Raw genomic sequence first — 12,210 nt, 5'->3', positions numbered from 1 at the left:
TTCATGCTTCTCAGAAAATGTAAATGCTGTTGGAAGTTACTACCTTTAAAATTATTACCATAGGCAAGAGCCTACCCAGGACTGGTTTCTGGTAACTTCAGACCCTAAACTGGGTGGAGCCACGAAATAGGCCCTCTGTCCCAAAGCAGGCCCACTGAGTAATACAACACCCCTATCCCTGGGAGGCCAAAGCCCTCCCTGCCTCTCTAGCCTGCCTGACTCCTTTTGCTTTGTGCCCTAGCCACAGCAAACGTTCTGGTTACTTGCACCTCCTGGCTTTTTCTCCCCAACCCCCATCACCACCCCTTCCCCAAATTAAAGCCAAGTTCAGACATGGCATCTTCCAGGAAGCCTTTTTTGATTCCCTTCCTCATAGAGGGAATCGTGCCTCCTTGGGATAATGCTGCGCCTCACAGATGCTTCTACAGTTGTGCCTTGCTGTCATTAATTGGTTCCTCATCTCCCTCCCCTCCAGGACTGAATTTGAGAACAAAGATGATGGTGTGTGGGTGTTGGTTTTTTAATCTCTGTGTTTTCAGCACAGGGCCTGGCTTACCACTGAATGTTGAATGAATGAATAAAACCATGCTTTATATTTTTATTTCATATTTAGCCACAGACATGCATGATGCCAGAGGACTGGCCTAAAGGTTCTGGCTAGGTTGTAAGGATGAGAATGTCATGCTAATTTGCCAGATTTATGAACAACCACATAACTGTGCTAAACTTGCATTTTCATGTTGACTCCCATCCAGAGGCTCACCTTGCATGTTGTTAGGAAGGTGCATGGATGGTTAAGATTGTAATTAAATTAACACCCTCTCTTTTGTTGTGTTCACGGCAGGTACTTTGTAAAAGCCCTGACACCAGCATTTTTGGTCTGTGTAGGATCCTCTCCTTTTTGCAAGAATTATCTCCGGGGGAGAAAGGTGTACCAGATACGATGACTAAGCCAGGGCCCCTGGATCTCCTCCCTCACCCTCCTCTGCTGGGAACCTAGCACACCTGAATCAGCTGGACATACTGCTGGAGTCCAGTGCTTTCTTTCCGTCACCCTGGGGATAGTCCTTCCTGGCATCATGGTGGGGGAGGAGCCTCTGGCTTCCCTAAACTGCAGCCTCTCTGGCTGGTCTTCACTTTCCTCAGTTGATATAAAACTCTGGGCCTTGGCCATGATGTCCTTGGACTCCATCGCTAAAGGGACCATCTGCTGCAGTTACCACAGCAACTGACCTGAGTGGCACCCTGGTCTGTGGAGATGGACTCAGGATCCAGTGACATGATTCTGAACTTTTGTGGAGTGTGACACCTTAGAGAAGCTACCCCTCAAACTGCACATCTACACACAAACAAACAATGCATAGGATTCCAAGGCTTTAAAGCTGAGAGACCCTGGCCTCAAGTTATTTCATGCGCACAGAGGGAAGCCATGTGGGGTTGCTGCAGATGCCTTGAGGTGAAATGGGGGCAGGAAAGCCACATCTTGCTCTGCATTTATAAAGACCGTACAAACTGAGATCCTTGGTACCCCTAAAAAGATTGCCAATTTTCTTCATCTTTGCCATATGGAGGACTGTGACAGACTTGGACAGTGGCCTCTTGAGTTCCTCTGCAGTTTTGACATTTAGGATTTTGTGTCTTTTAAACTGGAAAATCTTCTAGCATGTTGGGTTGTTACAGAGTATATTTTTGTCTGCAGCTGTTTGTTGCCCCGTTCCTAAGAGGAGTTTATCCATCCTGACCTGTAGCTGTGTGACTTCTTGCAGTGCCCCCACCCCATCCCCCCGGGAGAGTGTACTTCCCTGCTCCTGATGCAGAGGGATATGCGCAGGCATGAGCTGTCCTGCGTCTGACAGAAGCCTGAAGAGTCATGTGTGGTTGGCCTGTGCTCTTCCCTCTGCTGTGAGAACACATTTCCCACAGAGGAGCCGTTCCATGGAGCCGAGCTACAGCAGCTGGCCTGCAGCCACTGAGTGTCACAGCAATGAGAGAGCAATGTTTGCTGTAGTAAGCAGTGAGATTTAGGGGTTGGTTGTTACTATAGCAGAGCTAATAGATCAGTAAACTGAAGCCAGCTGCTGTCCTTAAAAGTGGACTAATTTGAGGCTGGGTGCGGTGGCTCACACCTGTAATCCCGACACTTTGGGAGGCGGAGGTGGGTGGATCACCTGAGGTCAGGAGTTCGAGACCAGCCTGACCAACATAGCAAACCCCGTGTCTACTAAAACTATAAAAATTAGCCAGGTGTGGTGGCAGGCATCTGTAATCCCAGCTACTCGGGAGGCTGAGGCAGGAGAATCACTTGAACCCGGGAGGTGGAGGTTGCAGTGAGCCAAGATCATGCCATTGCACTCCAGTCTGGGCAACAAGAGCAAAACTCTGTCTCAAACACAAACCAAAAAAAAAGTAGACTAATTTAGAGTTTTGTGTAGTGTGCCTCACTGTCTTTGAAAGGAAATTGGCTGTGGAATATTTACAAAGAAAGAACCATGCAGCTTCCAGGTGCCGGTCCCTGTCTGTGGCTTGTGGCCAGGAAGCTGAAGTGCAGCCTCCTTCCTACTCCTGGTTTTGGTCACTTAAGGACCTGAGGACCACTTGGAGGCCTGGTTTTGGTAACTTAAGGGCCTGAGGACCAAGAGGCTGATGGACATGAGGTCCTTTGTGCACTCTCTGCTGTTAGACCTAGGAGAGACTGAGAAAGTAATTTTAGGGATTGTTAGCACATAGGGATGGGAAAAGCAGAGAGCTCTGCCCCTGCTGAGACCTGATCCTGTATTCAAGTACTATTAGCCACATGGGAACCTGGAGTCTTGACCCTGCCCTGACCCATCATGTGGGTCACATGACATTCCTTCTCTCTGAACATCTGTCAAATGGAGAGGGGAAATGAAGGACTGAATGTTTGCTGTGTTCTTTCTGCAGCCCTTTTTCATCCCCATCCCTGACACAGGAAACAGAGCCTGGCCCCTTATGGCCAAAACCTAGTGGGCAGTCCTTGCAGAAAAGCCAGAGGGAATGGGGCCCGGGACACCACTGTGTTGTGGACACGTAAGGTCCATGGTGTGTCTGCAGCTGGGGAGAAGCCTTTGTGGCTAGAAATGGGCCTACCATGAACCCTAGGTCAATTGGGAAAGTGGATGTCAGCCTCCTCACTGACCTCAAGTAGACAGAAGCAGTTTACATGGCCCAGCTGTGTGGCCTGGAGCAAGCTCTGTCACATGCGCATCTACTTGCCGTGTGTTATAGAGAGGGTTGGAGAGATCCCTAAGACCTCCTGCAGTTCTACATTCTGGGTTTAGGAACCTTGAATGTGGATTTGGGACCTTTTCAGCACAGGAGGCTTGCCAAGGGAGCCCCCTCCCCCAGCAGGGCCAGAGGCTCACTTGGGAGAAAGCCACGTGGGACCAGAGTGTGGAGAGGTGCATGGCCAGGTAGTACAGGCTCAGGCCATTGCAGGTGCAGCCCAGGTTGCAGAGGTGAGAGGCGATGGTAGTGGGAGCTAGCTGCAGAGTTCCTGGTAGCAAGACTTGGTAACGAGTATAGGACTTCCTGGAGAAGGGGCCGATGTTGTGGCCTAGGCCACAGCTCTATTCATTGAGATGCATGTCACCCATGATGTCCAATGTTATCTGCCCAAACCACTGGGCATTCAACATGGCCATGGCCACACACACACAAGATGACCGGCGAAAGCATGACAGGAGAGAAAAGGTTAGGGCATGACCCTCCTGCTATGGTCTCCCACCATGACGGGCACCTCGGGTGAGTTTTGTAACCTCTCTGAGCCCCAGAATCTTTTGCCAAATGACGTTAATAATAGTAGCTGCACTCAGTATTACAGTGAAATGCTCCTGTCTGTCCTCCATCAGGAGGCAGTGGGAGCAGCAACTCAAGACACTGCATGTGAAAAGGCTTTGCCGCAGGCTGCAGGGCGTAATTCCTTAAGAATTACAGGTATTGGGAGTACAGGCACCAGATGCAGGCCTGGTCCTCAAGGAGCTCACAGTCTGGTGGGGCAAAGGGGTAGGAAGTCCTGTGAGTGGACAAAGATGTCGGGAGCCACACCTGGGGAGGGCAGAGGGTCCTGTTTACGACCCCTGGAATTAAGGACACCTCCAGTCCATCGGGTACCAAGGGTACTCTAACTTTTGGGCAGAACTGCCTCCCCACCCACTGCTGTGGAAGTTGTTGGATATTTCCGGCCACACCAGGCTGGGGAGACCTACTTGCTTCTGTCATTTAGTCACAAGCCTCACCGAAGCTGGCTCTGGGTCAGCTCCCACCCTGGGCCCTGCCCTTGAGGAGCTCCCAGGCCATCAGGGAGAGTGATGTGGAAACCAACCAATATGAAATGAGGGTGCACAAAGGGGGCCCAAGCCCCCTTTAGCTGAGCAGAGGTAGGAGTGACTGATCCTGATGGGGTGTAGGGGAGCTTAGAAAAGGCTTCCCAGAGGTGACCTAAACTGGAGTTCAGGGATGAAGAGGCCCAAGCTGAGCATTCCTGGCAGAGGGCTCAGCATAGGCAAGGACATGGAAGCCTTTCCTTGACCCTCTGCCCTCCCCAGGTGTGGCTCCCGACATCTTTGTCCACTCGCAGGACTTCCTACCCCTTTGCCCCACCAGACTGTGAGCTCCTTGAGGACCAGGCCTGCATCTGGTGCCTGTACTCCCAATACCCCTCACAGCCGAGCACAGAGGTACTCCAAGAATGTGATGGTGCCTCACTGGCATGTCTGAGGACTAGTGAGTGTGATAATGCTGGAGCAAAGAAGAGATGGGCCAGTGGCAGGAGGTGCAGCCTTCCTTGATCGTGGGCCCAGGTGTTTGTTCCATACACCCTGGGCAGCCATGGATGCGTTTGGCTCAGGGAGTGGTATGCCCAGAGGGGTTTTCCAAAGCTCTGTCTGGCAGCCAGAGTACAGGCAGGGCCAGGAGGGCAAAGGGCCTGCATACCAAAGTGGCCTCCTCATCGAGCTCCCTTGGCTGGCACATGACAAAACACCAGGTTGTAGAAGGTGCAGGCAGAGCCGATGTGGAAGCAGAAGGGGAAGATCCTGCTCTGGATGGAGCCCAGAATTCGCCAAGGTAAGCTGCTTTCCCACAAAGGCCGTGGGACATGGTGCGTGCAGTATCAGTGGCTAGAAGTGACTGGTGGGCCCAGGGCCCCTCTTTACCCTCCCCGCAGGGCCCATCTACATCCAGGGTCTGTGGATGCTGATACTCCAAGGCAGTTGGAACATAATAGTTAAGAGCATGAACTCTCAAACCCAAGGGCCAGGGTTCAAAGCCCAGTTCTGCCACTTAATAGCTGTGTGACTCTGGGCAAGTTTCATAACCACCTTGTGCCTCAGTTTCCTTATATATAAGGAAATTTAATAATATATTCTCAGGATTGTTTTGAGGATTAAATGGCTGGCACCTGGCACACAGTAGGTGCTTAGTAAGCATTGGTTGTTACGGGTATCAGGCACTCTATTGCAGGGGTCCCCAACCCCTGGGCCGTGGACTGGTAGCAGTTCATGTCCTGTTAGGAACCAGGCCGCACAGCAGTTGAGTGGTGGGCAGAAAAGCATTACCACCTGAGCTCCACCTCCTATCAGGTCAGTGGCATCATTAAATTCTCATAGGAGTGCGACCCCTGTTGTGAACTGCACACACAAGGGATCTAGGTTGCATGCTCCTTATGAGAATCTAATGCCTGATGATCTGAGGTGAAACAGTTTCATCCCAAAACCATCTTCCTCCCCCGTCCTGTGGAAAAATGGTCTTCCACCAAATTGATCCCTGGTGCCAAAAAGGCTGGGGACCGCTGCTCTATAGGACAACTCTTTGCCTAGGATGCTTCTCCCCTGACTTGACCCCAGATGAGGAACTGCCATGGCTCTAAGGCCCCATGAAGGGTGGGCCTCTCCACAGGTGGACTCAGCCCTCAGGAGTCATCTCTAGAAATCCTGGATTCCAGAGGCATAGCCAGACTGAAAAGGGTCCTGCCTCTTTATTTTTATTAAAAAAAATTAAAAAAAAATTTTTTTTTGTAGTGATGGGGTCTTGCCTGTTGCCCAGGCTGGTCTCAAACTCCTAGCGTCAAGTGATCCTCCCACCTCAGCCTCCCAAGGCATTGGGGTTACAGGCGTGAGCCACTGACCTGTCCTTCCCTGTTTTAGAGTGTCCTGGATAGAAGGCAGGAGCCCTAGGACCTGCTAACAGGGCCAGCGCCCAGGGGCTGCCTAATCCTAGCAAGTCCCTGCCCTCTCTGGGCCTTGGTTTTTCTATCTAAAAAATGGGAACAATATACTAGATCCTGTAAGACTTATGATTCCTTTTAAACAGCATGTAGCATAAGTCCTCACCAGAAAAGTAGTGTTCTAGCCCGCAGACAGCATGGGTTGTGGTTTTTTTCCCTTTCTTTCTATTCCTTTGCATGAGAGACAGCATGGTTCTTGATAGCCAACAGATACCGGTTTGAACTCTGGCTCTGCTACATAAAGGCTGTGTGCATGTCACTTAATCACCCTGAGCCTCAGTTTGATCATCTGTAAATCTGGGCAAAAATACTGCCAAATATGGGGGGTTAGGGAGTGCTGCAATGCCTCCAGGCGGTGCAATATATTCAGTACTTTTACTTAATGCCTGGCATGCGATAAGTAGTGCTCAACAACCCTAGGAATCCAGCCAAAGTCATGGGCTGGACAAGTCCCTTCCCTGAGACATGCCTGAAAGAAATATCACCCAGATCTGCATGCCGCAGAAGATGGCAAGGAAAACCAGATGCAGGGTCTTGATGAGGTCTGCAGGCTCCCTGTCCAAGGACACCTGCCACCAGCAATCTCTCCATAGGTACTCCTGCTGCTTTAAAGGCCCAGAATGAGCCCTAGAGCTGAATCCTCAGCCAGTGGGGTGAGGGGTTGCCTCTGCCACCTGACAGCAGTCCACCCACATACCCTGGCTCTGCCCAAACCTTGGCCTCTCCAGGCTTTCCCCCCAACTGCCCACATCAACTTGATTACAGTGCCTGTAACACACCAGATGCTTCATATGTCCATGCCTTTGCTCCAGTTCCCTCTACTTGGAATGTCCTTCCCCTGCCTGGTCTACCTGCCAAAAACCTACCTATTTTCAGAGAAGTCCAAAGGGTACATTCACTAGGGCATTTCCCCTGCCTGCTGGTAGAGTTGGCCCTCCCTGATGGACATGCACACACTCCCATCGTCACCCTCCATCTGTCCTGCCCCTGTAATACTGCATGGCACCCAGATGTCCAGGTGTCTGCCTCCCCTTACAGCAGGTGAGCACTTAGTGGGCAGGGGCCAGATAGGGATTCATCTAAGTGCCCAGCGCCTGACACATGGTGGAAGCTCCGTGCGTGTGAGTGTGCTGAGTGGATGGATGGATGAACCAACGAAGGAACTAACGAATGAAAGAGTAAAATAAGCCAGTGCCCTGTTCCCAGGCCCCCACTTGCACACACGAGCATCAGCAACAGCATTCCCAGGCTCAAGCCCAACGTGACCACCTTACATCTCCTCCAGGGAGACTCTTGGCCTCCCAGCCCATGGGCTCTGCCTTCTTTGGCCTCTGCTATCCATCTATTCTGGTTGCCAGAACTTTGGACCCAGCACAGACTGGGGAGCCCCGGGTGGGGGGGAGTTGAGGTGGTACAGCTGCACCTGGCATTCTGGTTCCTGCCCACAGAAAGTGCAGGGCTTCCCTCCGCCCTGAGCCCGCAGAGGGAAGGACTAGAACTGGGCCGGGCGGGAGCCCCAGCTGTGGCTGGCTTGAGCACAGTGCAGGAGGGTCCCGTTGCTTACGGCAGGCACAGAGCCTAGGCCCTGCTGCAGCGGCAGCGTGTTTCCAGGAGCCAGGGTGAGCCAGGTGAAGGGCCCTGGGGGCTTCCCTTTCTCCGGGGGCTGGCAGAACAAGGAGCAAGGCCAATGCTCCCTGCAGGAGATGTGGGCCTCCCCCGCCACCGTGCCCACGCCTGGGACTCTGGCAGAGCCAACCTCCCCTGCCTCATCGATGAGAACCAGGCCAAGGCACCTGCACTCACATCAGCACACCTGACCACAGGGCAGAGCCTCCTGCACCCGCCATCCCTGGAGTGGAGTGCCACCCTTCCTTCTCAGGGCCAGGGGTCGGTGATGGAGGTGGGACCACCTGACTTCTGTCTGGTTACCTCTATGGATTTGGGGTGGCAGCTGAAGAAGTGGGCATGGGGACAAAGCCCCCTGAAATACACTGCAGGCAGGCAAGGAAAGACGCTGTTGACATTGAATTCTGGTACCGCACTAACCACTGTACCTGGATTCTCTTATTTAATCCCAACGGCCACCTTCTCAGGTCTGTTATCCAATTTTAAAAATAAGGACATGGAGGCACACAGTCACCCCACTAATGAGTGCCAAGCCAGGAACTGAGCCCAAGCACCTCACTCACTGGTTCTCATCTCATCTCACCTCACTCCAGAGCCCGCCTTCCTCCTCTTGTGTTCCCTATTCCGTTTGCTTTATGAACATTTATGTGGCACCTGCCACGAGCAGAGCATCGAGGCTGAAGTGCATCAGGCAGCCTCTGCCTTCAAGGTTATGCTGTTAAATGGATGCAATAAATCGAATGGTCTGGGAACTGCTCCAGTGAAGAGAAATACAGCCACAACAAGCAAGTCTGTCGTCAGCCCTGCTCTGAGCCCCCAGTGACTCTCCCTTCCCTCATCAGCGCTCTTGGTGTGGCATTCAAGGCCGTTCAGGATCTGGGCCCTCACCACCTCTACAGCTCCCACTCTCTGACCTCCTTAGCCCAGCCATCCTGAATGGTTCAGCTATGGGGCAGGAGGGTGCAGTGGCTGAGTACTGATTGGCTGTGGAGCCAGGCGCCTGCATCCCAATTCCAGCCTCAAAGCTTACTAGCTGGAGGAGGCCTTGAGCACTTTGCTTAGGCTCTCTGTGCCTCAGTTTCCTCATCTGCAACATGAGCAGGATAACAGCACCTACCTCATGCAGGTGTTATGTGGATTAAATGCATTAATCTGCATGAAGCATGTGGAACACAGCTTGCCTCAAAGTACGTGTTCAATCTATGACATTGTTATTTTCTATTCCCTAACCTTGTCATGCTCCTCTGGGCTTTGGGCCTTTGTTCATCCTATTCTCTCTGCTGGGACCATTCTTCCTTCCACTTGTTCCCCTCCTTCCACCCCCAACTGTTCCTCCCTTCACTATTTAACACGTAGCCTTCAATCAGGCCCAACTGCCTCCTTCAGGAAGCCCTCCCTGTCTGCTTATCCCACATGTCCCCATGGCACCTGCACCACAGTGCATTGTTAATTGTTTACTTGATGGTTCCCACTCTGTAAACTGAGTCAGGGACCCTGAGCTGTGCACTTCTAATGCCAGGGGCTACTACTGCACCTGCTCAGCATATAGTAGATGCACAACAAATTATTACTAGCTGATGATATAGAGCAAGGAGTGATTAATTCTGAACAGATCAGGGATGGAAGCCACCACATATGATGGACTTGGGTCATGAAGTTGAAGAAGGAATTGGGGGGTGGGAGGGCCTTCTGGCATATTCCAGGGGTAGTGCCTGTGCTGGCCTGGCTCAGTAATAGCAGTGGCCACCTCTTGAGCACATAGGATATGCCAGGCAACATTCTTGGTGCTTTATTTGGATTGGTTCACTTAATCCTCTCAACACCTTTAGAAGGCAGGTAGCTTTATAGCCCCATTTTACTGACAGGAAAAGTGATGCGAAAAGGTTAAGTAACTTGCCCAAAGTCAGCTAGCTAATGAAAAGTAGAGCCAGAACTTGAATTCAGGCTCTTGAAAGTAAGCCCCTCAGGAGATATCGATATTAACGAGACCAGCCCTCTGCCTTTAAGGAGTCTGCGGTAGACCCAGCTGCCCTTGCCTTGCTCAGTCCAAGCTTATGGTAAAGTCTTAGCACTCACTGTGTCATGCAGTGTCCCCATCCTGTCTGCCCGGGTAGAAGAATTCAGTCTGTGGAAACCCCTGCCAGAGCCCACCGTCGAATCCCCATAGCACCCAATACCTTGCCAATGGGGCTCCCATCACCCTATGAGCTTTTCTTGGCAAGCCTTGGCAGCAAGTGCTGCCCTGGAAAACGGGCATCCTGAGTTACCATGAACTGGTGCCACCTTTTCACTCTCCTGGCCCTACACAGTTTTGATTAGCTAAGGGCACTTAAGCTTTAACCACAGGGGCTCATTAGCAGCCTTGGGCACTGCTGGCTTGACGGGAATCCCTGCACCAGGATGGTGCTTAAAGTTGCCACCCCGTTCTGCTGGCCATAGTGCACCACCCACCTACCTTCTGTGCAAAGTATCACTTCATATATAGGCAGCTCCACTTGCCAAGCCTCTGCTGTGGGCCAGGCACTGTTATCCCCATTTTGCAGATAAGAAAGCTGAAGTGGAGGGACTATGAGGAAGTGCCTTGCACAAATGTCACGGAGATAGTGAGTGGCCCAGACAGTCTGACTCCAGAGTCTGTAGCTGGGGTCACTATAAGCCTTTTATTCTAATTTTATTTTTGAGACAGGGTCTCTCTCTGTTGCCCAGGTTGGAATACAGTAGCAGGATCTTGGCTCACTGCAACCTCTGCCTCCTGGGCTCAAGCCATCCTCCCACCTCAGCCTCCCAAACAGCTGGTACTACATGTGCCCGCCACCACGCCCAGCTAATTTTTGTATTTTTCGTAGACACGGGGTTTTGCCATGTGGCCCAGGCTGGTCTCAAACTCTAGGATTACAGGCGTGCGCCCAGCCTCATTATTTTAAATTAAGCAAAATACCTTGACTTTTTTCAGATGTTACTTAAGTTTGCAATAACATCATAAAAATATTTTCCCATTTTCCACATTATAAGGAAACTTAAAAATCCTTTTCCTAACTCTAAAACAAGCCTCACATGCCCTTGGATGCGTAACAACCCATTCTAAAAAGCACTCATGCATCTTGGTGTGGAAACGGATCATGGGAACTCTGGAGACCTGGCACTCAAGTAGTTAAGGAAATGACAATTTCAACAGATTTCTGCAAAGCTCCTTTATGGATAGCCCAGCAGGTGTTTCTTCCATTAAAACACAGAATATTAATGGAGGCCTTGATTTACATTCTAAGCCTGATTTACACAATGGTTTTGTTATGCACCAGCCTTTGTCCCCAAGTATTAATTCTGCTAAATATTTCCCAGGCAGTCACTGCTAGATCTCCCCAAGGAATGAGCAATGATAATACAGCCTGTACCTGCTATTTTGCCAGCATCCCATTTCATCAGTTTATGGCAAGAGGTAAAATTGGCAAGTTCAGAAATGAGACAGTAAGGTACACAGTTTGAGTATTTCTGTCTTTTCTCTAAGGAGATACAGCTATTCTGCAGGTGCCTCCTAATTCTTGCCCGTGGCATTTCCCAGGAAAGTTGTCAAACATCTTATCAAGAAAACAAGATCCAGGTCTTGAGATAACAAAGTTAACGGCAGAACCTGAGCTCCCAGAGGGGGGATTTCCTAAGTCGTCTGGTGTAAGGGAAGTGTCTCTGAGTGCAGACTAAGGGGTAATTAAGCATTTCATATAAGTGAGCTTGGTCAACCCCCAAACCACTTACAAGGTGGGTACCATTAGCACGAGTGTCTCACCGATGGAGAATCTGAGAGGCACACAGGGCAAGTAATTTGTCTGAGGTCACATCCCCAGTAAGTGAATCTAGGATTATGTCTCTTCAAGGCTCTGATCTTTTCGCCAAATCACACTGCCCCTGGCTACTAGAAGAAACACTGGCTTCCTGATCAGGACACTTGGGTTTCATTCAGCCTGACCTTGGGCAAATTGATGTCCTCCCTGTATTTCTCTCCCTATTGTAAAATAAAGAGAATGGGCACCTGTTTCACGAACTTACACAGCTTTGGCAGCTCAAAGGTTGATCCAGCCAGTCTTCTCTTCACTCAGCAGGACCAACCAGAGAGGAGTGGCGCCTGTCCTGTCCTCGGGTGTCTTGCGAGTCAGATGACATGTGGCAGGTTCATTCCTGTTCCAGGCCCACTTCCCAGCTGAGAGCCAAGGCCAGCTTCAAGTTTACCTAAACTCTAAAGCTCCAGGATTCTATATCATCCTCAAGTCAGTCTAGGCCTTGAACATTAATCAAAAGTAAAATTAACTGGCTCTCTATTCCTGGAATCTGGTTTTTAAAAGTGCTTA

The 12,210-nt window shown here is 50.8% G+C and overlaps 1 protein-coding gene across 2 annotated transcripts in view; it reads left to right on the top strand.

The window, feature by feature from the left end:
* The window catches only part of TTC4 (tetratricopeptide repeat domain 4), a 39,662-nt gene extending 37,921 nt beyond the window's left edge, over nt 1–1,741 (top strand). For both annotated transcript variants that reach the window (NM_001280342.1, XM_009458328.5), the window contains 1 exon segment: nt 845–1,741. In NM_001280342.1, coding sequence (NP_001267271.1) covers nt 845–947 — 103 coding nt within the window. In that variant the 3' untranslated portion in view covers nt 948–1,741.
* Nucleotides 1,742–12,210: the final 10,469 nt, after the last annotated feature.

The sequence above is a fragment of the Pan troglodytes genome, chromosome 1, assembly GCF_028858775.2.
Source record: "Pan troglodytes isolate AG18354 chromosome 1, NHGRI_mPanTro3-v2.0_pri, whole genome shotgun sequence".
NCBI lineage: Eukaryota > Metazoa > Chordata > Mammalia > Primates > Hominidae > Pan > Pan troglodytes.
The sequence above is the reverse complement of the archived record's forward strand: the minus strand, read 5'-3'. Positions and strand labels throughout refer to the sequence as shown.